The following is a 27,046-nucleotide window of genomic DNA, read 5'->3' as shown; positions in this document are numbered from 1 at the left end:
TCCTCCAAAGCAGGAAAGAGACGGAAAACCTCACAAGGCATGACTCCATCATTCCGGTGAGAGGACGGCTAGCCCTGTTTTTAAATCAGTAGACAAGATACCAGGCAGACAGCTGGTCATTGGAAATAATAAAACAGGGTTACGCCATAGAGTTCCTCAAGTTCCCACCAAATCGCTTCATTCAGTCGCCCTACCCAAGATCAAAAACAAAGCTGGAAAGAACTCAAGCTGCCATACAACATTTGATCGACATCAGGGCAATAGAACCCGTGCCTCAAGGAGAAGAAAAGACGGGTGTGTACTCGATATTCTTCACAGTCCCCAAATCCAACGGGGACTGGCAAGCAATGTTAGACCTAAAGTTCCTGAATCACTTCATCAAACTTCGCCATTTCAGGATGGAAACTCTCAAATCCATTTCGGAGGCGATACAAAAAGGAGAGTACCTCACATCATTAGACCTCACGGAGGCGTACCTGCACGTACCGATTTGGGATGGCCACAAGAAGTTCCTCAGATTCTGTGTGGGTCAGCACCACTATCAATACAGAGCTTTACCGTTTGGACTCTCAACAGCGCCCAGAGTATTCTCGAAGCTGTTAATCGCCCCAGTAGCCTTCTTACGGAAGCAAGGAATTCACCTGCATCTGTATTTGGACGACCTGTTACTGAGGGCACAATCTCTACAACAAGCCATCAGCCACACCACAAATGCATTGCAAATTCTTCAAGATTTTGGGTTCATCGTGAATCTTCAGAAGAGCTCACTAATCCCGTCTCAGTCCCTTCAGCATCTGGGAGTCCTGATAGATACGATGGCATCCAGACTCTTCATGACAGAGAAGAAGGTACAAAAAACCAGGGAGTTGGCAAATCAGATAATAAAAGGGAGAACGTCGCCCCTAATGACACTAGCGAGTATGATGGGCGTCTTGGTGTCAAACTTGTGCACCGTGGAATGGGGAAGACTGCATTCTCGCCAGCTACAGAGCTTGTTGCGTCCATTCCAACACCAGATTTCGATAAAACTGGACAAGAAATTAAAGGTACCACAAGCAGTCAAAACCAGCTTGTCCTGGTGGACCAAGAAGTACAACCTCTCAAAAGGAAAGCTATTCGGCCCCAGGTTGGAAAAACAACTGTTCACAGATGCCAGCCTGAGGGGTTGGGGGACCACGCTGGAAGGCCATTCAGCCCAGGGAAGATGGTCTTCAGAGGAATTGACACTTCCAATAAATGTCCTGGAAATGAAGGCAGTATTCAGGGCTCTGCAATACTTCCAATTTCGACTAAAAAACATCCATGTGTTAGTAAGAACGGACAACATTGCAACGAAGGCTTACCTAAACAATCAAGGCGGGTCTAGGTCATCAAACCTTCACAGAGAAGCCATGAAGACCCTGTGTTGGGCGGAATCCAACCTGTTATCGATAAGGGCAGAATACATAAAGGGAAAAGAAAATGTTCAAGCAGACTGGCTCAACAGAGCGACGGTGTCCTCAGCGGAATGGCGTCTGAAGCCGGAAATCTTCGCTTGGATAACATCAATCTTGAGTCAGCCAAAACTGGACCTATTTGCAACAGCGAACAACAGTCAGCTGGCCAGATTCTTTTCCCGGTACTTCCATCCATCAGCGGAGAAGATGGACGCATTGTTGGCCCAGTGGCCAACAGGCCTGCTATACGCCTTTCCACCGTTCCCGGTGATCACACGCCTGCTCACAAGAGTGAAAGAACTCAAGGCAGAGGTGATACTAATAGCTCCAAGATGGCCTTGTTGGCCGTGGTTTTCAACCCTGGTGTGCATGTTGGTGCAGGAGCCGCTATAGATACCAGTGCAACTGGACATGCTTCAACAAGGACCTATTTGGCATCCGGATCCGGAATGGCTCAAACTGACCGCCTGGAGGTTGAGCGGGGCCACCTGATGAAGGAAGGCTACAATATGGAAGTGGTTGATACAATGATGGCATCAAGGCGCCAGTCGACCAACAGGATCTACAATACCTCATGGAAGGCATTCGTTCGCTGGTGTTGGCGGAAAAAGGTGAACCACCTATCTCCAAGACTAAGAGATGTCTTACAGTTCCTTCAAGATGGTCTGGCACAAAGGTTGAAGGTGGCTACTCTTCGGCGACAAGTGGTGGCCCTGGTGTCTGTCCTACCAAATTTTAAAGGCAAGATGATTTCTAAACATCCTCATATAATACGTTTCCTCAAAGGGGCTACAGATTCAGGGCCCAATTGCCCATAGATTCCCTACTTGGAATCTGAATAAAGTTTTAACAGGAATGACGAGACACCCCTTTGAGCCAATAATGGACATTTCATTGAAACATCTGAGGATGAAGACAATCTTCCTTATAGCGGTGACTTCAGCCAGAAGGATATCAGAACTGGCAGCTCTATCGGTCAGAAAAGAACTCTGCATCTTTCACAAGGATAAAGTGGTACTAAGAACAGATCCAGCCTTCAAACCAAAGGTTCTGTCCAACTTCCATCTTAACCAAGATTTAGTCTTACCATCTTTCTGTCCAAAACCAGTCCACCCGAAAGAGATAACGTGGCACACTCTTGATGTACGGCGCTCTCTAAAAGCTTATATTATCAGAACAGAGAGCCTTAGAAGGTCTGATTCACTATTTGTATCTATTGCAGCCCCAAACAAGGGCTCGAAGCTGTTCAGCAGGGCTATAGGTAGTTGTCTCAGAGCAGCCATTGCTGAAGCATACTTGGCTCAGAAGTTGACACCGCCATCTGGCATTATGGCTCATTCAGTAAGGAGTACAGCAACGTCAGCAGCCTTGTTTGGCAGAGCATCGATTCACGAAATTTGCAGAGCAGCAACGTGGTCCAGTGCCTCAACATTCATTCGCCATTACAAGATAGATGCATACAGCTCAGCGGAAGCAGCGTTTGGGCGAAGAGTGCTACAAAACATAATCAATACAGATGACGATGGCCCACCCTAAATACGGACTGCTATGGGAGGCCCCAACAAGATGTCCTCGCCCCAGGAGGAGAATGACCATTGAATACATACCGAGAAGGGTCCTTCTCTCCTGGGGTATAAGAGGACATCTTGATCCCTCCCTTCCATCGTCAAGGAAGATACTTAGCCGTAGAGCAACTGGAAGTTTAACCCAGAGCAGAGTTTATCTTCATGTCATCTTGTGTGTTCCTTTGTTGTTGAATGTTATGTTTCTCTAGTTCTTCTTGTGTTAGGAGGTTCCTAGGTTAAACATTGTGGTTATGAAGCCTGATATAAGAACAGCTGTGGCAGTGGCTGAACTGAAGGGGCTGGGTGAGCGCCACCTAGGGACCGGAAGAAGAACTGTTAAGTTCCTGCCTCCCTTGATCCAACGGTGGAATCTCACCCAACAAGATGTCCTCTTATACCCCAGGAGAGAAGGACCCTTCTTGGTATGTATTCAGTGGTCATTTTGCCACTTTCACCGCTATGTCAAACGCTCTCATAAGCGTGCAATAAGATGTTCTTCCCACCTCGTCATGAGTCTTCTGCCACACCCGCTCTAGTTGTCTCACTTCCCTTTTCTTCTGCCAGAACGCCCCCGTATATCAAGGGGCCCATTTGAGTTGAGGATGGAGAGGACATTGAGGGGCAATTTTGTCTATGGCAGCTGTCAGGTGGGACTGCCAGTTTTCTGCCAGGGCTGCCAATGAGATGCCATGAGGCATCGAGTCCCGCAGAGCATTCCAAAAACCAAGAGGATCCATAAGTCTCTGCAGGCGGGCAGAAATACACCCGCAGCCCAACTGGGTAGGGGGTGGTATCTTGAGCCAGGCCCACAGGGCATAGTGGTCTGACCATGGCACACCTAAAGCTGCATCCAGAACCACCTCTATCCCTGCACCGAAGATCAAATCAAGTGTGTGGCCAGCGTGTTGGGTGGACCCAGCAACAAATTGCAAGAGCCCTAGTGTTGCCATTGATGACATCAGATTCACACCAGGTTCTAGGGAAAGTACATCTGTGAGAACATTGAAGTTCCCCAGGACCAGTAACTTGGGGTACTGCAACGCCTAGGCAGCTACCACCTCAATCAGGCACAGCAGGACATCTGGCAACATATTGGGTAGATGGTAAACCAGCCAGATGGCCACCCTCTCAGCAAAGTCCCAACCAATACCATAGAATCATAGAATCATAGAGTTGGAAGAGGTCTTGCTGTTGATCGACCTTGCATTGCACAGGACCAAAATCGGATCCACCCTAGCCTCCACCCTCACATCTCTGGGGATGGCACAGAGGTTAGATGAGGAGCGAGCACAGCTCTGGTGTGACAATCATCAGTGTGAGTGCTGTTTTTTGTAGTGCAGGATGTTGGGCAATCATGGCACTCAAGAAATCATTTGTCACTGGATTGTCTGATCACTCCCACTTCATCAAGTGACAAACAAGTAATCTAGCACAGCGGTAACACAATCTGGAATGATGCATGGAAGCTTGTAGCCAGACGTGGATGTTGAATTTTCGTAGGGTAAACTTTAATAAACTCAGAGACATGATGAATGTCCTATCATGGATGAGAATGCTGGAAGGGAAGGGAGCATGTGAAGGGTGGGTGCTACTCAAACAAGAGCTATTGCATGCTCAATCAATGACTATCCCAGAAAGACGAAAACACTGCAGGAGCTCTAAGAAGCCTATTTGGATGAACAGAGAACTTCAAGAGGAACTAAGAAAGAAAAGGGAAATGTTCAGGAAATGGAGGGAAGGACAGAGCTCTAAAGAGGAGTACCTTCAGGTTACTAGGCACTGTAAATCAGTAACCAGAAAGGCCAAAGCTGAGAGTGAGCTAAGATTGGCCAGGGAAGCCCATTGTAAGAAGAAAAGATTTTTCAGTTATGTGAGCAAAGAAAGCAGAAAGGCTCAGCACTTATTTTACATCTGTTTTTTCCCACAGGTCAAAGGGTTTAGGCACATCTAGAGTTGGCAGTAGCCAAGGGATAGTGTCTGGGTGGCAGGTTGACATGAACAGAGAGGGTTGTCGAGAGGCATTTAGCTGCCCTGGATGAGTTCAAATCCCCTGGGCTGGATGAAATGCACCCGAGAGTGCTTAAAGAACTTTCCAGAGAACTTGCAGAACCATTGTCCATCATCTCTTTAAGGACTGGAGATGTCCTGGAGGACTGGAAGATAGCAAACATTATTCCGATCTTCAAAAAAGGAAGGAAGGATGACCCGGGAAACTACAGACCAGTGAGTCTGACCTCTGTTGTGGGGAAGATAATGGAGCAGATATTAAAGGGAGCGATCTGCAAACATCTGGAGGACAATTTGGTGATCCAAGGAAGTCAGCATGGATTTGTCTCCAACAGGTCCTGTCAGACCAACCTGGTTTCCTTCTTTGACCAATTAACAGGTTTGCTGGATCGTGGAAATTCAGTTGATGATCTAGAAGAGGGGATGGAGAGACTACTCATCAAGTTTGCAGATGACACCAAATTGGGAGGACTGGCAAAAACTCCAGAAGATAGAGACAGAGTTCAACGAGATCTCTGAAGACAATGGAAAAATGGGCAAATGAAAAAAAAATTAACAGTCAGAGTAGTTCAGCAGTGGAATAGGCTGCCTAAGGAGGTGGTGAGCTCCCCCTCACTGGCAGTCTTCAAGCAAAGGTTGGATATACACTTTTCTTGGATGCTTTAGGATGCTTTGGGCTGATCCTGCGTTGAGCAGGGGATTGGACTAGATGGCCTGTGTGGCCCCTTCCAACTCTATGATTCTATGATTCTATTTCCAGTGTGTTACAGTGATTGTGTTTGAGGCCAGTGGCACCATTAAGTGAAGTTTAATGCTGGACATAACCCCAGAGCATGTACATGAAAGCTTTTAAACCTTTACATTTAAACCTTGTTGTTCTTCAAGGTGCCCCTGGACTCAAACTTTGTTCTATTACTTCAGTCCAGCCTTGTGGCCCAAAAACCATAAAAACCCATCTAGTAACAGCTAGGACATTCAAAGGTTGAATGTCTGTATTATTGTTAAAATTGTATTACTTTTATGGTGCACAATTTTTTAAAACAACTTTTTAAAAAATGAAAAACATAAATCCAGCCCATACGCTGGGTTAACCGGTATGCTATGCACTATGTGAACCAATAGACCTACGTGTTTTAGCCCTTATAGGTCCTTCTTCGATCTGTTTTTAACACACACCAGTTCTTAATGCATATAAAGTATGTACAGCAGCCAATAAAAGCTCCAAGCTAAGAGCTGTAGAGTATCAGAGTCACTTAATGAAAGAAGATGTCTAATGAGCTGCGAGTAGCTCTCTTAGAATCATGGAATAATAGAGTTGGAAGGGGTCTCATGGATCATCTAGTCCAACCCCCTGCACTATGCAGGACACTCACATCCCAATCGCTCATCTACTGTAACCTGCCACCCCTTTGCCTTCACAGAATCAGCTTCTCCGTCAGATGGCTATCCAGACTCTGTTTAATAATTTCCAAAGATGGAGAGCCCACCACCTCCCGAGGAAGCCTGTTCCACTGAGAAACCGCTCTAACTGTCAGGAACTTCTGAATGTTTAGATGGAATTTCTTTTGAATTAATTTTATCCCATTTGTTCTGGTCCATCCCTCTGGGGCAAACTGGACACGTTCCAGTTTGTCAACATCCCTCTTCAATTGGGGTGCCCAAAACTGAACACAGTACTTCAAGTGAGGCTCATCTACTGTAACCTGCCACCCTTTTGCCATCACAGAATCAGCCTCCGTCAGATGGCTAGCTAGCCACTGTTTAAAAATTTCCAGAGAACCCACCACCTCCCAAGGAAGCCTGTTCCACTGAGAAACCGCTCTAACTGTCAGAAACTTCTTCTGGATGTTTAGATGGAATTTCTTTTTAATTAATTTCACCCCATTCATTCTGCTCTGTCGTTCTGGGGCAAGAGAGAACAATTCTGCTCCATCCTCCATATGCCACCCTTTTAAATACTTGAAGATGGTTATCAGATCCTCTCTCATTCGTCTCCTCTCTAGTCTAAACAGGCCAATCTCCCCCAACCTTTCTTCATATGTCTTGGTCTCCAAACCCCTCACCATCTTTGTTGCCCTCCTGGATACGTTCCAGTTTGTCAACATCCCTCTTCAACTGGGATGCCCAGAACTGAACACAGTACTCCAAGTGAGGCCGAACCAGAGCAGAGTAAAGCGGTACCATCACCCCCTTTGATTTGGACATGATACTCTGTTTGCCTTTTTAGCCACTGAGTCACACTGCTGATTCATGTTCAATGTATGGTCTACCAAGACTCCTATATCCTTTTCGCACATGCTACTGCTAAGACAAGTCTCCCCGATCTTATATTGGTATATTTTGTTTTTCCTACCTAAATGCAGAACTTTACATTTGTCCCTATTGAACTTCATTTTATTCCGTTTAGCCCACTTCTCGAGCCTATCAAGATCATCCTGTATTCTGTTGCTGTCTTCCGTTGTCTTTGCTACCCCTCCCTGTTTAGTATCACCTGCAAATTTAATAAGTATCCCCTCTAATCCCTCATCCAAATCATTTATAAATATGTTGAACAACACAAAAGTTCTTCCAAAGGCTGCCCAAAATTTTCAGTGCTGTGTTCTCTTATTAGTGCATGTATAGCAATGACTGAAGGTAACCCACCTGAATCTGGGATTGTGCGAGGCATACTGAAGGCACACACATCAACAACTTTTTCTGCTCCAGTGTGTGAATGCAAACACACTGAATTTTATTTCCACCAGCTGTCATTATTCCAGTGTGTGTTTCTCATCACATACAGTGAATTGGATCTAACAGAGCATTTCCCTAGATGGAAGGATTTCTGTCCATGAAGGGTGGCTTCCTCACAGTCTGTGAACAGAGCTAGACCTCCTTCCATCTTTGGAAATGCTCTGTTGGATACAACTCACTTGGTAAATCACAGAATGGTCCAACCAGGGTAGTACAGGTGTTGCTAGAATTCATCACTGCTTGAACAAATGATTGCACTTATAGGCTGGTGCTGTGGAAAAGAGCAAGTGTCCAGAAGCACCTTAAATACAAACACAATTTGTGGGAAGGTAGGCACTTATGTGAATCATTGCTCACATCTGAAGTATCTGAACCAGTGAGCAGTGACTTAGGAAAACAGAGATCGGAAGCAGTGACTCAGGAAAGCGCCTCCCTCCTGCTGCAAATATTGTTCATCTTGGAGGTGATCCTGTACTTCACTTCTTTTCTTTGGCTCCAGACAGACTAACGCAGCCCCCTCTTTGGATCTGTCTCCACAGGAGGCTGGTACTCTTCTGGTGGCCTGGGCAGAGTTGGTGGCCTGGTCAAGTTCCTATGCATTTCCATAATTTGGAAAACAAAACCAGCCTGTATGGAAACCTCCAGCAGGTCCTAATTGTCAGCTTTGTTTTGCCAGGACACTATGGAAGCCAAAGAGGATTTGGGCTTGGTTTGATGTCCGGCAAAGGGACCGCTTGGCCGCCCTGAAGCAGAAGATGGTGTGCCTGAACCACTTGGAGACAGAGCTGGAGAACAAGCTAATGGTAACTTGGGGGGCGGAAATGGAAAAGTTTGGCCTTGAATGAAATCCAGATTTGACAGGTAGCTCTGTACACTTCGTACAGCCTCCATCTCAGTGTAAAGTTCTGGTTTACCATGGGTGGCTCTGCTCTGCTCTGCTCTGCTGAGTGACTTTTGTGCTGATTTGTTGACAGGACTTTATGGGATGTGGTCTTAGTGTCCTCCCCACTATTGTGGCTGTTGGAGAAACAGCTTGAATCCAAAATAACTGGAATGTGTTGATTCTTACAGTCCCCCCACCTCTGCAGTGTATCCCTGCAATGCTCCCTCTTGCCTTGGCCAAGCAGAGCTCCCAGAGTGCCTCCCAAAGGATCCCCACTCAGCTTCTGCTTCCAAATGGCTCCAGGCACCTTCAGGTCCCCCCAGGTATCCCAATGGCCTCTTCTTGGCAGTTGGAAGTGTGGCTGCGGCCACAGGAAACATTGGGAAACATAAGAGGATTCATTGGACTGCAGATGATTTTCACGTGGAAATCTGTCTAGAAAACCTGCTGACCACTCAAGAATGGCTTAGAGCCATTGTGGGGGCCAGAAAGAAGGGCAGCAGCATACCCCCCCCCCCCCAGTTCTGTGTTTAACTTCATTTCCCTTCTTGTGTGAATTAGGCCACAGACACAGATGCTCCTTCTCGGTCAGAAGAGCTTTATCAGTGCTGTGGCGAGCCAGCTGGTTGCATGTGGGGAGCACAGAATCAAATCCGGCTTGCACTCCTAACCACTATACCAAACTGGCTCCCCAGCCAAAGGATCAGCTCCCCAGCCAGAAATGGCTGCTTTGGTGGGGGGACTCTGTAGCATTGTACCTCACTGAGGTTTAGGGATGCCAGCCTCCAGGTGGGATCTGAGGATTCCCCAGTTCATCTCCAGGCAGTTAGGCTGAAGGGAAAGCTCTCCCCCCTCACAGGCACCCCATCAAAAGGAATGTACATGGCCCCTTGGCTAGCATAGACTGTTGCTTGGCGGGTGATGTCTGCCCTTCTGAAACCTGAGGCCTACTGCTGGCAACTGCAGTCCCTGTTGTTGTCTGCAAGGCCAAGTCGTTGCCTAATAAAGGTGGAGCACCTAGTTCCCCCTAAAGTTTCACTATCTACTTTCCTATAAAGCGAAATCCACTTGAAATTCTGAGTGCCTTTGACTAGTAGAACCTTCCTGGCAAATGCTGATTTTTATTTACCAGGCCAGGTGTGAGCAAAGTCACTTCAATTTCTGTGGTTCTGTAGCCAGTTACTTGTTCACCATTTACAGTAACAGGCTCTAAACATTCCTTATTTAGATCTTCCTGCACTTTCCAGACTCGCAGAAGGGGAAAGCTTCCCCCCCCCTCAAAAGGAAAGCCCACCCATGCCTGAAGGTAGGAGGGGGTGCAGAATCCTGAGCAGCAATTGGCCTTGGGGGAGGGAAGATTCCACCAATAAGAATCAGCATGTTGTCGCAAGTATGAATAACTTTTTATGTGTAAGGTATCTGGGTAAAATAATTGAATCAGGATCCTGGAATTGGATGATACTAACTGCTTGGTTGCTGTCTCCTTCTTTCAGAGAGCAGAACAGTGGCTGGTGACGGAGCTGTCAACTGCAGTTTGCCTTCCCCAACACACTCACAGGCAGCTGTTGGACTCAGCTGCAGAATTAGGTGAGCCTTTTGCTGTCTGGAATTTTGAAAAGGCAAAGTGGCCTCTCGATATACAATGCCTCTAGCCTGCAAGTCTTTTCGGTTGTCTGTTCCTTTCCCTTTTTGGAACTGGCCTAGGAGGAGAGCAGTGAGTCCCTCTGCCACAGAATACTAAGGGGGCAGGAGGGAAGGGTCCTGGTGTTGGGCAACAAGTCACCTTGGAAATACACACGTGAACAAGAGCCAGGAAAGTGAGTGGCAGCGCACTCAGACCCCTTGTACACAGTCAAGTAGCAGTGTTGGAGTTTGGAATTCGGGAATGTGACCAACAGTGGAAACAGGCTCTCCCAAGAGCTAACCGTGAAAAGTCTCCTCCCCTCCCAGTTCTTGTTTCTCTGCCTTTCTCAGCACTGAGCAGGCCTCTTATTTGTCCAGTACTTCTGCCTGTGATTATTTAAGGTGGCCACCAAAATTCGTTATGCCAAACGGAATTTCATAGAGGGCTGTGCTGTGCTGTGCTGTGCTAGGAGAGCTCTCACTGTCCTGCCTTCCAACTCAGAATGACAGGGATGTCTGCTGGTTCCTTTATTCACCTTACATCTAAATTATTTAGCGTCAGTCTTTGATGATTGCTGCCACCTGCCGAAACTATCCGTGACTTGTGTCCCAGGTCTGCTTTACATGGTTGATGCTGTTTTGCTGTCTCAAATCAGCATAGGGTCTTTTAGTCTTTCCCCGGTTACTATACCCGAGAAAGCTTGGTGATTAACTCACTTCGCGTTTCTGGGGAAGTTGCTTGAAAAGGCTGTTGCAGACCAACTGTCAGCATATTTGGAAGAAGCTTCAATCCTAGATCCATCCCAGTCAGGTTTCCGGCCTGGCCATGGGGTAGAGACAGCGCTAGTTGCCCTGACGGACAACCTCTGTTGCCAGTTGGACCGGGATGGGTCGGTGTTGCTTGTATTATTAGGCCTCTCAGCAGCGTTCAACATGGTTGATCATGAGCTACTAGCTCACCACCTTGCTGATGCCGGAATCAGAGGAACTGCTCTCCGGTGGCTGATCTCCTTCCTCCGGGATCACGGACCGAGGGTAGCACTAGGAGAGAGCACATCAAGCCATCACCAACTGGCATGTGGAGTCCCTCAAGGGGCAGTTCTATTATGTTCAATATCTTTATGCACCCTCTTGCTCAACTAGTGCGGAGGTTTGGGCTGAGTTGCCACCAATATGCGGATGACACCCAGCTCTTCCTCCTGATGGATGGCCGCCCTTACTCTCCCCCAGAAACATTAGCCAGCTGCCTGGAAGCAGTAATGGGATGGCTCAAGCAGAGTCGTTTGAAGCTCAACCCTTCAAAGATGGAGGTCCTGTGGCTGGGTAGGAAGGGCCCAAGTGAGGAAGTGAGCTTACCCACCCAGGATGGAGTGTTGCTATCAGTGGCCCACTCCACCAGGAACCTGAGCATGATTCTTGATGCCTCCCTCTCAATGGGGGCTCAGGTTGTGACGGGAGCATGGCTGGCATTCTACCACCTTTGCCAAGCCAAACTACTAGTGCCCTACTTGGCCCCGGAACACCTAGCCACAGTGATCCATGTGATGGTCACCTCCAGGTTGGACTTCTGTAACTTGCTCTATCCAGGCCTGCCCTTGACTTTGATCCGGAGACTGCAACTAGTCCAGAACACATCCGCCACATCACAGCAACACCTCGGTGGTCCCACATTCAGCCCATCCTCCAGCAACTGCGCTGGCTTCCGGTTGAATTCCGAATCAGACTTAAGGTTCTTGTTATCACTTTCAAGGCCATACGCAGTCTGGGCCCAGTGTACCTGAGGGATCACCTCTCTGCTTACACCCCCCAAAGAGCTTTATGCTCAAGCAATTCCAACTTCCTGGTGATCCATGGCCCCTGGAAAAGTCGCTTGGCCTCAACCAGGGCCAGAGCTTTCTCCATCCTGGCCCCACCTGGTGGAACGAACTCCCAGAGATCAGGGCCCTGACGGAACTTGAACAGTTCTGCAGGACCTGCAAAAGGGAGCTCCTCCGCCAGGCATTTGGTTGAGGTTGACCTGTACCATCACTTTCCAAGGGCCCTCCTCCTGAGCCCCCTCTTGTGGCACCCATTGCAGTTCCACCCAACCCACTGGGCTATCAGTATGAGTTATTTTAATGTTTAATTTTCTACCATTCCATGTTGCTTGTTGTTTCACTTCATTCATTATTGTTAATCTAAATTAGAATCATAGAATCATAGAATCATAGAGTTGGAAGGGGCCATACAGGCCATCTAGTCCAATCCCCTGCTCAATGCAGGATCAGCCCAAAGCATCCTAAAGCATCCAAGAAAAATGTGTATCCAACCTTTGCTTGAAGACTGCCAGTGAGGGGGAGCTCACCACCTCCTTAGGTAGCCTATTTCACTGCTGAACTACTCTGACTGTGAAATTTTTTTTCCTGATACCTAGCCTATATCGTTGTACTTAAAATTTAAACCCATTACTGCGTGTCCTCTCCTCTGCAGCCAACAGAAACAGCATTCTGCCCTCCTCCAAGTGACAACCTTTCAAATACTTAAAGAGGGCTATCATGTCCCCTCTCAACCTCCTTTTCTCCAGGCTGAACATTCCCAAGTCCCTCAACCTATCTTCATAGGGCTTGGTCCCTTGGCCCCAGATCATCTTTGTCGCTCTCCTCTGTACCCTTTCAATTTTATCTATGTCCTTCTTGAAGTGAGGCCTCCAGAACTGCACACAGTACTCCAGGTGTGGTCTGACCAGTGCCGTATACTATGGGACTATGACATCTTGTGATTTTTGATGTGATGCCCCTGTTGATACAGCCCAAAATGGCATCTGCCTTTTTTACCGCTGCATCACACTGCCTGCTCATGTTTAGTTTACAATCCACAAGTACTCCAAGGTCTCGTTCACACACAGTGTTACGAGATTATCTGTATTGTTTCTGTTCTGTTTTATGTATACTGCCCTGAGCCTTCGGGGAGGGGGGTATACAAATCTAATAAATAAATAAATAAATAAATAAATTATCTGAAATGTAAAATCTTAGTTTTCACCAAAACCAGGAAATGGAGTCCACTTGCTAAGCAGATTAAGACTTCCTTTTGGGGAATTCTGTTCACCTTCCAGTGCAACCCCACATTGAGACTACAACTGTGCAGGCCAACTGCAGACATTTTGTTCCTAGCTTAAAACTTCTAAAATGGGAATGCCTCACTCCAAAGAGTCGATGCCTGCGTGTTTTTTCTCCACCACAGGCATCACTCCTCCTCGATTCCCCACTCCTCCTCGACATGCAGCCACTGAGTGCCCTTGGTCTCGTCACAGCTCTGATAGTGCTCTCCTAACAGAACAGTCCTATCAGAGCTCTCTCAGCCCCACTTACCTTACAGAGTGTCTGTTATGGGGAGAGGAAGGCAATTGAAAGCCACTTGGAGACTCCTTCAGGCAGTGAAAAGCAGGGTATAAGAATAAACTTATAGAATCAGAGTTGAAAGGGACCTCATGGGTCATCTACTCCAACCCCCTGCACAGTGCAGGACACTCACAACTACCTGCCCACCCACAGTGTCCCCAATTTCAGGCTCAATTGAACCTCCCCCACCAAAAATCTCCAGAATCCACTCTGCGCTGGAGGGAATTCACCTACCATCCCATAGTGACAATCAGCATATCCCTTCCTGCCCACCCACTCACAATCAGCCCAAGTTCATACAATCAACATTTCTGTCAGGTGGCTGGCTAGCCTCTGCTTACAACCTTCCAAAGAAGGAAATTCATCTTCGTGGCTTCTATGCAATCCAACATGGGTACTGTGAAGCTGCAGGCCTGCCATTGAGAAGGAGCTCGCATGCCATATGTATAAAATTTTGGATGCTCCCAGGAGTGCTCACCTGCCCAAAGTCACGTGAGGTGGGAGGGGCTAGCACGCTCCCCTCAGTGAGTAAGTAAGTAAGTAAGTAAGTAAGTAAGTAAACAAAATAAATAAATAAATAATAAAGTATTTAATAAATGAGTAAAGCGGGCACAAACAAATGACGGCTACTGGGGCAGGATCCTTGCAGTCGAACGGACGAGAACACTGCAAGGGCTCTGACCACGAAGAGCACACCCGTAGGACTCCGTGCTGCGGGAGTGCGGGTGGTGCAGTTGAATGGCTGCTGCCGCCACTGAGTAGGCGCAGCCAAACCACTGCCAAACCCGCCAAATGAGCTGGCGCAATTGGAGCAGGAGCGCCCCCACCACTGCCGAGCAGTCTAATGGGCAGAATGGCCATAAAGGCAACACCACCACGGAACAAGCTGAAGCGAGCGAGTGCTGCTGGAGCACAAGTACCACCGCTGCCAGGCAGCTCAGTGGAACAGGCACGGTTGTTGTAAGGGGGCTGTTGCTGCCAAGCAGGCGTAGTCGAGCCTCTGCCACTGAGAGTCGTGCCACCACCAAGAGGCTGCAGCCGAGTAAGCGCTGAGATTGCAGCAAAGCGGGCGCCGTCGCCACCAGAAGAGTGCTGCTGCCCATAGGCCACTGCTGAGTGAGCACAATTGGGCAGGAGATCTGCCGCTGCTGCAGAGTGGCCTCCGTCAAGTGGCCGCCTGCCTAAGAGCGCCACTTTCACCGTCAGAGTGCGGGCAGTGGCGGAAGAGCACCGCCCCTGTTGAAGGGCCACCGCTGTGTGAGTGCGGTTATGGCAAGAGTGCTGCTGCTGTGGCTGACCCTCGGCAACAAAAGGGGCGATGCTGCGGTGAGACTAACAGGCCAATAGCCCCTTGGCTGCAGCTGTCAATAGGTGCCATTGTAGAGGGTGCACCAGCATCAATGCTACCACAAGAGTGCTGGTGCCACAGAATGCATGCCCAGGGATGCCACTATTGAGTGGGCGCCTCCAATCAAGCACCGGGCCCTACTGGTTCCTGCTGAAAGGTTTCTGCTGCCACAAAGCAGGCTCCCACACAGTGTCTGTTGTGGGGAGAGGGAAGGGAAGGCGACTGTAAGCCCCTTTGAGACTCCTTCGGGTAGAGAAAAGCGGCATATAAGAACCAACTCTTCTTCTTCTTAGAATCATAGAATCATAGAGTTGGAAGGGACCTCATGGGTCATCTAGTCCAACCGCCTACACTATACAGGACACTCACATCCTAATCGCTCATCTCCTGTAACCTGCCACCTATCAGATGGTTATCTAGCCTCTCTTTAAAAATTTCCAAAGATGAAGAACCCACCACCTCCCGAGGAAACCTTTTCCACTGAGAAACCGCTCTAATTGTCAGGAACTTCTGGATGTTGAGATGGAATTTCTTTTGAATTAATTTCATCCCATTCATTCTGGTCTGTTCCTCTGGGGCAAGAGAGAACAATTCTGCTCTATCCTCCATATGGCACCCTTTTAAATACTTGAAGATGGTTATCAGATCCCCTCTCAGTCGTCTCCTCTTTAGGCTAAACAGACCAGGCTCCCCCAACCTTTCTTCATAAGGAAGGAAGCAAGCAAGCAAGCAAGCAAGCAGGTGGGCTTGTAGGTGGACTGGGCTCATTTCACAGCCCCCCATGTCCTCTTCCCTGGCTCTCTGCAGCAGCCCCCCCCCCCCCCCAGCACCAAGACGAGGCCCGGCACTTTTCCAGGTGAGGCAATGCCTCGGGTGACAGTGGTTCTGCTCCCCCATGTGGTGGAGGCCAGGGCGGTCTGCTGCCTGGCCGACCGCTCTCCCCCTGATGGTGGTCTCAGGGCTTCCCTCCCAGCTTACTCACCTCTCACTGTCAGCACAGTAAAGTGGGCTGACACTTCTTCTATAGGGAAGAATTTGGAGGGGGAAACGGCTAGGGGCAGGACAGCCTACCTGACTGGCTGTTAATTGGACAAATGGCCAGTCAGGTACACCATGAGTCCCACTTCTCCCACCATCCCTCTCCAGCTTTATTTATGGTACAGATTTATAGGCTGCCCCTGCTGCAGCAGGCATCTGGGGGTGCTTACGATGATGCAATAAATCCAGCATTAATACAAAACTTCCAGTAAAACAAGTATATGAAAATACATTTTAAAAACCAGTAGAGGCATTGCATTGCAGTATTACTAAATGTCAATAGGAGGTCCGAGTACCCAGTCCCTGTCTAGGTGAGGCCAGTGAAGTTTGGATCCTGTGAAGTGTGTCAGAGTTTCATGGCCAGCCAGATAGGGCTCCCAGGCTTCAGGCTGCATTGTGGGGATGGACCTTTTTGGCATTGGCTCCACCAAAGACGATTCAGAGTGTCTCCGCTCTGCCTGTGGTTCTACATTCCTCAGCTCCCAAGGCTAAGACTGGACCGCCTGCAGTGAAGTCAGTACCAGCTGGCTCCCCTGCCTCAGAAGAAGGCATCTTCCATGGCCCCAGAAATTAAGACTTCCCAGTCCTCCTCACTGGGTCTGAGTACTTCAGAACTGCAGTAGCCTCATTCTGAGCCCCTGGCCAAAAAAACATACAAAGTCCAAGGTAAAAGAGATCCTAACCCCAAAACCCCACGGAAGGACCCAGTCAGGGTTTGATACCAGCTCCACTCCAGGCCCCAATTTGGAGAGGTCGGTATTTCATATCCCCTTCAGAGGTGGCTTTCCCAGAACCAGCCCAGGGATGCATCATGGATCTGATGGAAGCTCCCTGCTGTCATGAACCAGAGACTTACTAGTTTGTATCACATTGCAGTTTGGAATCAGATTCAAAACCCTCCAGACAATACTATGGGGTATCCCACACTGGTGTCCTCTAGCTAGGACTCAAGGCTTTATGGGGAGTAGACCTCAAACATAGCAACCCTAAGGGCAAGATCCTAGTCTGTTCTGCCTGGATTCTATGGGGGTGGCAGCCTTGGTGATCCTCGATAGCTTGATGGACTTAACAACCCCTGTATGGGCTAAGCTCTTCCTGGACCCCAAGCACAGCTTAGCCCCTGAGAGAAACAGACAGATGTTCAGATCCAACACTTTGCTTTCTCTTTCTGCAGGGAAGGAGTCACAGCCCACAAGACTGAATCCCTGGCCTCAGGAACGGGAGGAGGAGGAGGAGGAGGAGGAGGAGAAACACCATGCTGAGGCCAGGTCTCAGAGGTCTGCAGGCGTCAGGTACTCCCCTGCCCGGTAATAATCCGTAGCAGGGAATGTGGTTAATTAGGAGGCTGCCCATTGGGCTTGGCCCGGCAAGGGGGCCTTGGAGCCTGGCCCAGCACTCCCAAGAGACCCTTTCTCTACTGACAGCTGCCAGGAAAGCCTCACCAAGGACTCAGCACCACACTGAATTCAGCCCCCACCTTGCCTCGGGCAGGCTGCTTACAGGCCACAGTTGGCAGTTGCCGCGTTTTGTGCCATCATGTAGCCTTAGGGCGAGGTGGGGACAGCACTGATGCTGCTTCTGCAGTGGTTTCTCTTGTATGGACCCTGCCAGGAAATGAAATGGTGGGGGTGAGGGAGCCTGTCTGGGAGACGCCTCAACTGCTGCAGCCTTCCAGCTCTAAAGAGATCACTCCTGGCCTCTGCTGGCTCTCTACATGTTGGGCTTAATGGGCTGTCTGTCTTTTCCTCACTAGAAATAAATGGCAGAGTTCCCTGGAAGAGGCCGCTGGCTGTAGGAAAAATCCAGAGAAGCTGGTGGTGAAAAGCGGCAAGAACACCCCGTAAGATTTATGGGTGGTTTTTTTTTTTTTTTTTGCCTTTTGTGTCCCTGCCACAAGGAGTGAAAGTGTCAGCAGTTGGAGCTGGTGCAGACTTGAAGCAGCACTGCCTCTGCCTCACCCCTGGGCCGAATGGACCATCCTCTGCGAGAAGGACGGCCGGTTGCAAGAGCATGGAGAGGCAGGCCCAACCCCTCCTGGGAGACAGACTGCAGCATGCTGGGGGGGGGCTGCTCCTCTGTGCTGATGGAGATCCAAGGCAGGGCCTTCTGGGCCTGGGGGACTCTGCTGAAGTCTCCTTGGGGGCGAGGTGTGTGTTTGTGTCTGGACGTACACCATGGGAGCTTTGGAAGTGGATCCTTTTCATGCCTCCTTGCGGGCCGCAGAGGTCTTCCCAGTACAGGTGGCAACATCAAGGGCTCCCCGATACCTGCCCCCCCCTCAGAGCATTCCCCCGTTTTTAAACAAAAAGCTCTAAAAAAATCAATTGCGACAATCCAATTCTTGCATGATATCATGTCATGAAGGCTTCTGCACCCCGTCCATCACACCCAGCCAGAAAGGGAGGGGGAAGGAGAGAAAGCAAGAGGGGAGGGAGGGAAGTTAAACAGGAATAACATCATAAATGCAAATTCAGATGTTGAAATCATTTTAAATTGCTGTCCCTTTGGCAGGGTGTTCCCAATGACAGCAACTGCCATTTCTCCCTTTGTCGCATTCCCCGGCCTGTCCCGATTGTCCTCCTCCGTTCTTGCAGGCGGGGGAAGCTCTTGGGATGGATGGAGAAGGTGCAGCCAAGGCCGGCTGAGCCCCGCACGGGCCTTTCCTTGCAGCGGCCCCTCCCTCCCGAGCAGGGGACGAGGTCTGGGGGCGGGCCAGGCCCCGCGGCTGCAACCCCCATGGGCCGCCTCTGTGGCTTGACTCCTGAGGAGGAGGAGGGCTGTGGCCGGGGCGGCGCTTCCCTCGCTCCCGGGGTTCGCCTCCGTGGCTCAGCCTGGCCTGGCGCAGCTCTGCCCCCCCCCCCCCCGCATCGAACCCTCACCCTGAGAAGCGGCCACCGCAGGCAGGGGCGTGGGCTGAGTCGAGGCGAGCCCCGCAGCACGAAGGATGGCGCCCCCAGGGTAGCCCCCCTCCCCCCCGCCAGAAGCTCTGGGGAGGATGCGCGGGCACCCTAACCCCGAGGGAGGGAGGATAGGGCCAAGGGCCGCCCCCCAGGTTCACCTCACCCCTCCCTGCCCGGCATCAGCAGGGGGACGTTTGTGTCAGACCTGCGGCTGATCAGGACTCTGCCCCCCCCCCCCAGCGTCTAAGCATCTTGGGGGGGGATGTTTTTCCTTCCTGCAATTCTCTGCCTGGGCCAATACCACCCTCTTGTGGCCAAATATAAAACTACCAGTGGTTTTTCTGCTCCTTTCTCCAGGCAGAGCTTGCTATAAGTCAGTTGTGACTTGGGCCCTAAATGGTTATGCCTCCAGGCTCCTTATTCTCACAAATCCCTGCCTCCAATCAATTTGCATCTTTGGCAGGTGTTCTGGATGATTCCTCTAGAAACTCTGCTTTGGATACTGCTAGAGGAGATGTTGAGTTAAATGTGGAGAACTCGGACCCCCCTCAAGATGATGGGAGCATGAAAGGAGCAGCTGACTTGCTCTTACTGACTGCAAAAACAATAGACTATATCTGCAAAGTAATATCTTCATTTCATGAGAAAATGGACAACCTAATCACTAGGGTCTCTGACTTAGCTGGTAAGAGCTCCAAATTAAAAGAGCCTTCACCAGGTACAACTACTGCCCCACAACAAGGTGCTTTTGCTTTAAAAATCACCAATAGTCCCTCACAGCTGCATGATAGAGGAAGTGAAGCTACCAACCACCTGGTTTTGCAGCCACACAAGGTCAGCGTACCTGTTTGTAGCTTTAACGGTTACATTCCCTCTTGGAGATCCAAGCTACTTGTTAAAAGACATCTGAGAGCCCTTTTGGGTGATCAAGTGAAACATGCTGTCCTAATTGCAGTGGAAACTACACAATCCCAATCACACAAAGGGTTTTACTATAAGGTGACCAGATTGTCCCACTTTTGGAGGGACGTCTGGGGGTACCTGGCATATTGTACTTATGTTGAAATTTAAAAATATTTATTGTATTGTAATATATATTTAAAAATATATATTACAATACTATTTTTGCATTCTATGTGTTCTATGAAACTTTTTGTTGCTCCATATAGACCAAATTTTAATCAAGATCCCCCCCCCCCCCAGTCAATGCTGTCCCGTTTTACCAATGTTAAAATCTGGTCACCTTATTTTACTATCTTTCAGCAGCCCCAAAGTACCATCCCTGCTGCTTTGTAACAAAACCCTCCTAAGTGCAAAGGGGGTCTTTCCAGCACGTGTTTTTAGTAATACAACCCTTTTGCCTTTATTTCCTAATTTTAAATCTTTGAGACAGCACAAGCATATCGAGTCTTCTGAGAAGAGGAAAGAAAGAAAGAAAAACACCCAACTGACCTGATCAGCTGGATAGACCTGCCTCCTGGTTTAAAGACCTCCTTGGATCTGTCATCAGATAACGACATCTTAGAGGGAAAATCGTTGGGCTCCTTTAAGGACTTATCTGCCATGGATCAGCAACTGATCACGGACAGTCTGGAGTACCTGAGAACCAGCTTACTGAAAAGCACGGCCAGCACAACTCCTTTATCTACTCCGTCAGCCCACCCATCAAATATGAATGCGCCTAACCCTGACTCCAACATGACTGTTATTGCCCCTCATAACAAGGATTCACCAACGGAAACAGCGCCTGAGAGAAATAAACATCTAGGACCACCAGCCAATGCTCCTACGACTCTGGGGGAGGGAAGCTGCCATAAAAGGGACAATATCAAGACAGCACACAGACACAATTGTCCAGGAAAGGGTAATGGCAGTGTTTTCTTTGACCCTAACAAATCTCTTGAGCAGCTAATTGAAACTGATTGACTCTTAAAGGACCCCTCTCTCCCCGCAATCAAGATCCTCTCCTGGAATGTGGCTGGTGGGAAAAGTAAGGTGAATGATCTAGATTTCATGTGTTTTATCAAAGGTTTTGATGTGGTTCTATTACAGGAGACATGGTCACATTATGAAATTAGCTTAGAGGAATATGAATCCCATACAGTATTAGCCTACAAGTCGAAGGGGCGCTACAGAGCAGGATTAACCCTCTTATGCTCCCAACAGGCAAGCATAGAACTCATTGCTCTGTTTGCAATCCGGCAGCCGTGCATGCACATTTGCGACATGTGCGGCCGCAAACATGCATGTGCGACATGTCCGCGCATGTGCGTTTGTGCCATGTGTGCCGTGCATGCACGTATGCAGCCACGCATGGCGCAAAAGTGCCTGCTCGGACCTGCCACGCATGCACGGCATGCACAGCTGCTGGATCGCCCTCCCTCCTCTGGGAAGTTTCTCACTTCGGGGGGGGGGGGCGCAACCCGGTGGCTGGGGACCATTGCTATATAGGATCCCATGGTCACAAAGCACTGCTGAAAAGATCAAACATCTATTTACTGCCAGTACTCTAAAAGCATTTAACTCCATACCCAACATCAGTGATAATCCTTCTGAGGTTATAAAAAATTACAATAATATAATCACGCATTCATCAGCTATTTAGCCCCCAATCAAACTCACAGAAAACAACCCAAAGAAGAACCCCAAATCCCTGGTTTGATGATGAATGCTGCGAATTAAAATCTCAAATCCGCGCCATTTATTGTGATTATAGGGAATCCAGTGCTCAGCTTATGCCTGCAGAATATTTCATAGAATCATAGAGTTGGAAGGGGCCATACAGGCCATCTAGTCCAACCCCCTGCTCAACGCAAGATTAGCCCTAAGCATCCTAAAGCATCCAAGAAAAGTGTGTATCCAACCTTTGCTTGAAGACTTCCAGTGAGGGGGCGCTCACCACCTCCTTAGGCAGCCTATTCCACTGCTGAACTACTCTGACTGTGAAAAACTTTTTCCTAATATCTAGCCTATATCGTTGTACTTGAAGTTTAAACCCATTACTGCGTGTCCTTTCCTCTGCAGCCAGCAGAAACAGCATCCTGCCCTCCTCCAAGTGACAACCTTTCAAATACTTAAAGAGGGCTATCATGTCCCCTCTCAACCTCCTTTTCTCCAGGCTGGACATTCCCAAGTCCCTCAACCTATCTTCATAGGGCTTGGTCCCTTGGCCCCAGATCATCTTCGTCGCTCTCCTCTGTACCCTTTCAATTTTATCGATGTCCTTCTTGAAGTGAGGCCTCCAGAACTGCACACAGTACTCCAGGTGTGGTCTGACCAGTGCCGTATACAATGGGACTATGACATCTTGTGATTTTGATGTGATGCCTCTGTTGATACAGCCCAAAATGACATTTGCCTTTTTTACCGCTGCATCACACTGCCTGCTCATGTTTAGTTTACAATCCACAAGTACCCCAAGGTCTCGTTCACACACAGTGCTACCTAGAAGCGTATCCCCCATCCATTAGGCATGCTTTTCATTTTTCTGTCCCAGATACAGAACTTTACACTTATCTTTATTAAATTGCATCTTGTTCTCATTTGCCCATTTTTCCATTGTGTTCAGATCTCGTTGAACTCTGTCTCTATCTTCCGGAGTATTTGCCAGTCCTCCCAATTTGGTGTCATCTGCAAACTTGATGAGTAGTCCCTCCACCCCCTCATCTAGATCATTAATAAATATGTTAAAAAGTACCGGTCCGAGCACCGAACCCTGAGGTACCCCGCTACTCACTCTCTCCAGTCTGATGAAACACCATTGACAACAACTCTTTGAGTGCGGTTCTCTAACCAATTCCCTATCCACCTAACGATCTGAAAATCCAGATTGCAGTCCTTCAACTTATCCATCAGAACATCATGGGGAACCTTGTCAAAAGCTTTACTAAAATCCAACTAAATGACATCAACCGAATTTCCCCGATCCAGCAAACCTGTTACTTGGTCAAAAAAGGAAACTAGGTTGGTCTGGCAGGACCTGTTGGAGACAAATCCATGCTGACTTCCTTGGATCACCAAATTGTCCTCCAGATGTTTGCAGATCGCTCCCTTTAATATCTGCTCCATTATCTTCCCCACAACAGAGGTCAGACTCACTGGTCTGTAGTATCCCGGGTCATCCTTCCTCCCTTTTTTGAAGATCAGAATAACGTTTGCTCTTTTCCAGTCCTCCGGGACATCTCCAGTCCTTAAAGAGGTTCCGAAGATGATGGACAAGGGCTGTGCAAGTTCTCTGGAAAGTTCTTTGAGTACTCTCGGGTGCATTTCATCTGGACCAGGGGATTTGAACTCATCCAGTGCAGCTAAATGCCTCTCGACAACCTCTCTATCCATGTTAACCTGCCACCCAGACACTATCCTTTGGCTACAGCCATCTCTAGATGTGCCTAAACACTTTGACCTGTGGGAAAAAACAGATGTAAAATAGGCACTAAGCCTTTCTGCTTCCTCTGCATCTTTCATTAGAGTTTGTCCATCCGCACCCAACAGCGGGCCTATTGCCTCCTTTACTTTACGTTTGCTCCTCACGTAACTGAAAAATCTTTTCTTGTTACAGTGGGCTTCCCTGCCCAATCTTAGCTCACTCTCAGCTTTGGCCTTTCTGATGATTGATCTACAGTGCCTAGTAACCTGTAGGTACTCTTCTTTAGAGCTCTGTCCTTCCCTCCATTTCCTGAACATTTTCCTTTTCTTTCTTAGTTCCTCTTGAAGTTCTCTGTTCATCCAAATAGGCTTCTTAGAGCTCCTGCAGTGTTTTCGTATTTCTGGAATAGTCATTGATTGAGCATGCAATAGCTCTTGTTTGAGTAGCGCCCACCCTTCACATGCATTCTCGTCCATGGTATGACATTCATCATGTCTCTGAGTTTATTAAAGTTTGCCCTACGAAAATCCAACATCCGCGTCTGGCTACAAGCTTCCTTGGCTCCCCATCTCAAAAGGAATTCTATGAGGACATGGTCACTTCCCCCTAGGGTCCCCACCTCCTTCACCTCATCCACCAACTCTTGCCTGTTGGTCAGTATTAAGTCCAGTATGGCTGAACCTCTTGTGGGTTCATCTACCATTTGATAAATGAAATTGTCAGCCAGGCAGAAACTTGCATGACTGAGGACGCTTCGCAGAGTTTGTTTCCCAGCACACATCTGGGAAATTGAAGTCACCCATGATGACAAGTCCATTTGAAAAATCAATTATACCAACTAATAAAGAAAAAGAAAAGTGATTATATTAAAAAATAATGGGAACAACTTGTGCAGGCTACAATTACCAACAATACAAGACAATTCTGGGCCCTAGTTTCAGGGGCCTTCCATGAGAAATCTTCTTTAACAAACTTCATCCCCTCCCTTACTTGGTATGAATATTTCTTAAACCTATTCCATGAGGACAGAATACGCTCCTGTAACCTCCCCAAGATCAACCTGTCAGACATCCCAGACTGGGCCCCAGGGATGCCTGATGAAGTCAGGGCTTGTATTGATCAACTAAAGCCTAGAAAAGCACCAGGACCTGATGCGATCCCTCCTGAGCTGCTTAAAACCTCCCCAGACTGGTGGGCTCCTCTCTTGGCTGCTCTCTTTACTGTAATTAACAAAACAGGCTTAATGCCTGACTCATGGACAAATGCAATCCTGGTTCCAGTATTTATAAAGGGTGACTGCTCGCTCCCAACCAATTATAGACCCATCAGCCTTCTCTATTGTTGGGAAGCTATAGGCCAAACTCCTATCAAATAAACTTACCTTGTGGTTGACTAAGGAAAAGATTCTAGGCCCTGAGCAGGTTGGATTCTGTCAAGGAAAATCCTCCGTTGATCATTGTACCTTGCCCACCTTGTCAACAAATATAGTAAGAAAGAGGGTCCAAAGCTTTTTGCAGCTTTTCTGGACCTTAAGGGGGCCTTTGATTCTATCCCTAGAGATCTTCTCTGGGATAAGCTGTTAAAGATGGAGATAGATAAAAGGCTCCTATATCTTATAAGGAAACTCTATTCTTCTACCTGTTGCCAAGTCAAACTCACTCCCCTTGGGAGTCTTACTCCTAAAATACCAATCAACAAAACAAGGATGCATTTTGGCTCCTCTCCTATTTAACCTTTTTATGAATGACCTTGCTCCGTCCCTATCCCCCAATGCTGGCCATAGCCCAAAAATTGCTTTTATACACAGATGATGCTGTAGTGCTGTCCCATTCACAAACTGGCTTAAAACGCTTACTGGTTCAATTCCTAGACTCCTGTGAAGTAAACAAACTTGCTCTGAACTTTGAGAAGTCAAAAATTGTGGTTTTTGGAAAGCCTTGGAAGCCTCTTAAATGGAATGTAAGAGGTAACAACATTGAACAAGTTAAAAGCTTCAAATTCCTGGGAATATTTTTTCACCATAATGCAAATTGGGCTACACAGAGGAAATATGCAATCACATCTGCAAAAACTAGTGCCCTGGCAATTACACATTTCTTCTACACCAGTGGAAACCAGTACGTGCCAGCAGCCCTCAAAGTATTCAATGGGAAACTAAGTGCCCAACTGCTCTATGGCATCCCTATTTGGATCAATGCTTTTAACCAAGCAGTCGAAAGTCTCCAATCTGTCTTCCTTCGTAAAATCCTTGGGACCCTGAACTGTGTCTCTTACGCAGTCCTATGTCTAGAAACCAGCCAAAGACTATTGGAAACCAGAGCATGATTGTAAACAATTAAGTTCTGGCTTCGCATTCATTTTAGATCTGACCCCAATAGTCTAATTTCCCTTATGCTAACTGGACATGTCATCTACTTGGTTAAGACACGTTGAGGGAAAAATTAAATCTATAGGGATATCTTGTATTTGGTATCTGAAAAGACTGCATTTGATTCAATTAAACGCAGGCTGTTAGACATAGAACTGCAGGAACTTAGCAGTAAAGCTAGAAACGTTTGCTCGCCATTGAGCTTGGGGATCTCACCAAGCTCTCAGCCCCTAGCTGTGTATTTCTACCATCTAATCATCCCACAACAGCGTAGAGCAGTGGTCCCCAACCCCCAGTCCGGGGACCGGGACCGGTCCTTGGATCAGTTGGTACCGGACCGCGCCTCCTCCTCACCCTCCTCCCAGATGCTGGCTCGGGGCTGCCCTGCCACTCTGCCGCTCACCTTTGGTGCTCTCCAGCAGCCCCCATGGCTGGGGTCCCCCTCGGCGTGGCACTGCACAGCTGCTGCTGGCAGCGCCCCCGAGTGGGCAGTGGGAAGTCAGGGGCGCCGGCGGGAAAGCAAGTAGAGCAGGGGCTCAAGCGGTGGTGGCAGTGTCCCACAGCAAAAGACTACCCCCTCCCCCGGGCCTCAGTAAAATTGTCAAATGTTGACCACTCCCCAGTGATAAAAAGGTTGGGGACCACTGGCGTAGAGTATACACGTTAGCTAGAACTAATGCTCTACCTTCTGCTGTTCTATATGGGAGATTTCAACAGATCCCGCTAGGTTGTGCCCCTGTGGACAATGCTGTATAGAATCAATTACACACATTTTCTTCCATTGTCCATTTTATTCCTCGATCCGAGCCAAATTTCTTAATTCTCTGCTGTGTAAAAGAGAACTGTATTCGGATGAATGCAAGACTCAGTTTCTTTTGACATCCTAGAACCCTCATATAATTGAATCAGTTGCAAAGTTTTTATATCTTGCCATGAGAAGTCATGAATGTATTATGTCTTACCCTAAAGCATGATCTTGGCCTTTGTTTTCACTAGCAGTGGAACCTTTTGCACTTTCTCTCCTTATATTGTACTTTGATATGCTATTAAAGGCTTGTTGTTGTTGATAAATGCAAATGCATTTCTATTGGGAGCTATAACATGCCACATGTTAAATAGAGTTGTAAAACTTCCCAACTGCACTTCACACGATTCAAATGAAACTATTGACTCTGTCCTCTGTCAAAATACTTGGGTGCTGCAAATGTAGATCAAGGGTGGCATCCAAATAATAAAAGCTCAGAAGAAGGAGTTCCAGATAAAAGTCTGTTTCGATGGCTCTTCTTCAGTCTGGAAATTCTGCCAATTATCCTTGCTGAGATTTTTCCTTTATTTCCTGTGCCTCTGGTTTGTCTCTGTTCAGTGGAGAGTTTCAGGCAGGGGTGCTTTTTGAAATTGT

The 27,046-nt window shown here is 48.1% G+C and overlaps 1 protein-coding gene across 7 annotated transcripts in view; it reads left to right on the top strand.

Moving 5' to 3' along the window:
- EVC (EvC ciliary complex subunit 1) overlaps positions 1 to 26,718 on the top strand; it is a 122,280-nt gene extending 95,562 nt beyond the window's left edge. For 4 of the 7 annotated variants that reach the window (XM_077300732.1, XM_077300731.1, XM_077300726.1 and 1 more), the window contains 5 exons: positions 8,418 to 8,544; positions 10,118 to 10,211; positions 17,188 to 17,320; positions 17,767 to 17,853; positions 20,303 to 26,718. In XM_077300732.1, coding sequence (XP_077156847.1) covers positions 8,418 to 8,544; positions 10,118 to 10,211; positions 17,188 to 17,320; positions 17,767 to 17,853; positions 20,303 to 20,369 — 508 coding nt within the window. In that variant the 3' untranslated portion in view covers positions 20,370 to 26,718. The remainder of the gene's footprint in view (positions 1 to 8,417; positions 8,545 to 10,117; positions 10,212 to 17,187; positions 17,321 to 17,766; positions 17,854 to 20,302) is intronic. The other 3 variants (XM_077300729.1, XM_077300728.1, XM_077300727.1) reach the window with 3 other exon arrangements.
- Positions 26,719 to 27,046: the final 328 nt, after the last annotated feature.

This window comes from Paroedura picta, chromosome 10 (genome assembly GCF_049243985.1).
Source record: "Paroedura picta isolate Pp20150507F chromosome 10, Ppicta_v3.0, whole genome shotgun sequence".
In the NCBI taxonomy this organism is placed as follows: Eukaryota; Metazoa; Chordata; class Lepidosauria; order Squamata; family Gekkonidae; genus Paroedura; species Paroedura picta.
Note: the sequence above shows the minus strand (reverse complement) of the source record. Positions and strands in the feature narration are given on the sequence as shown.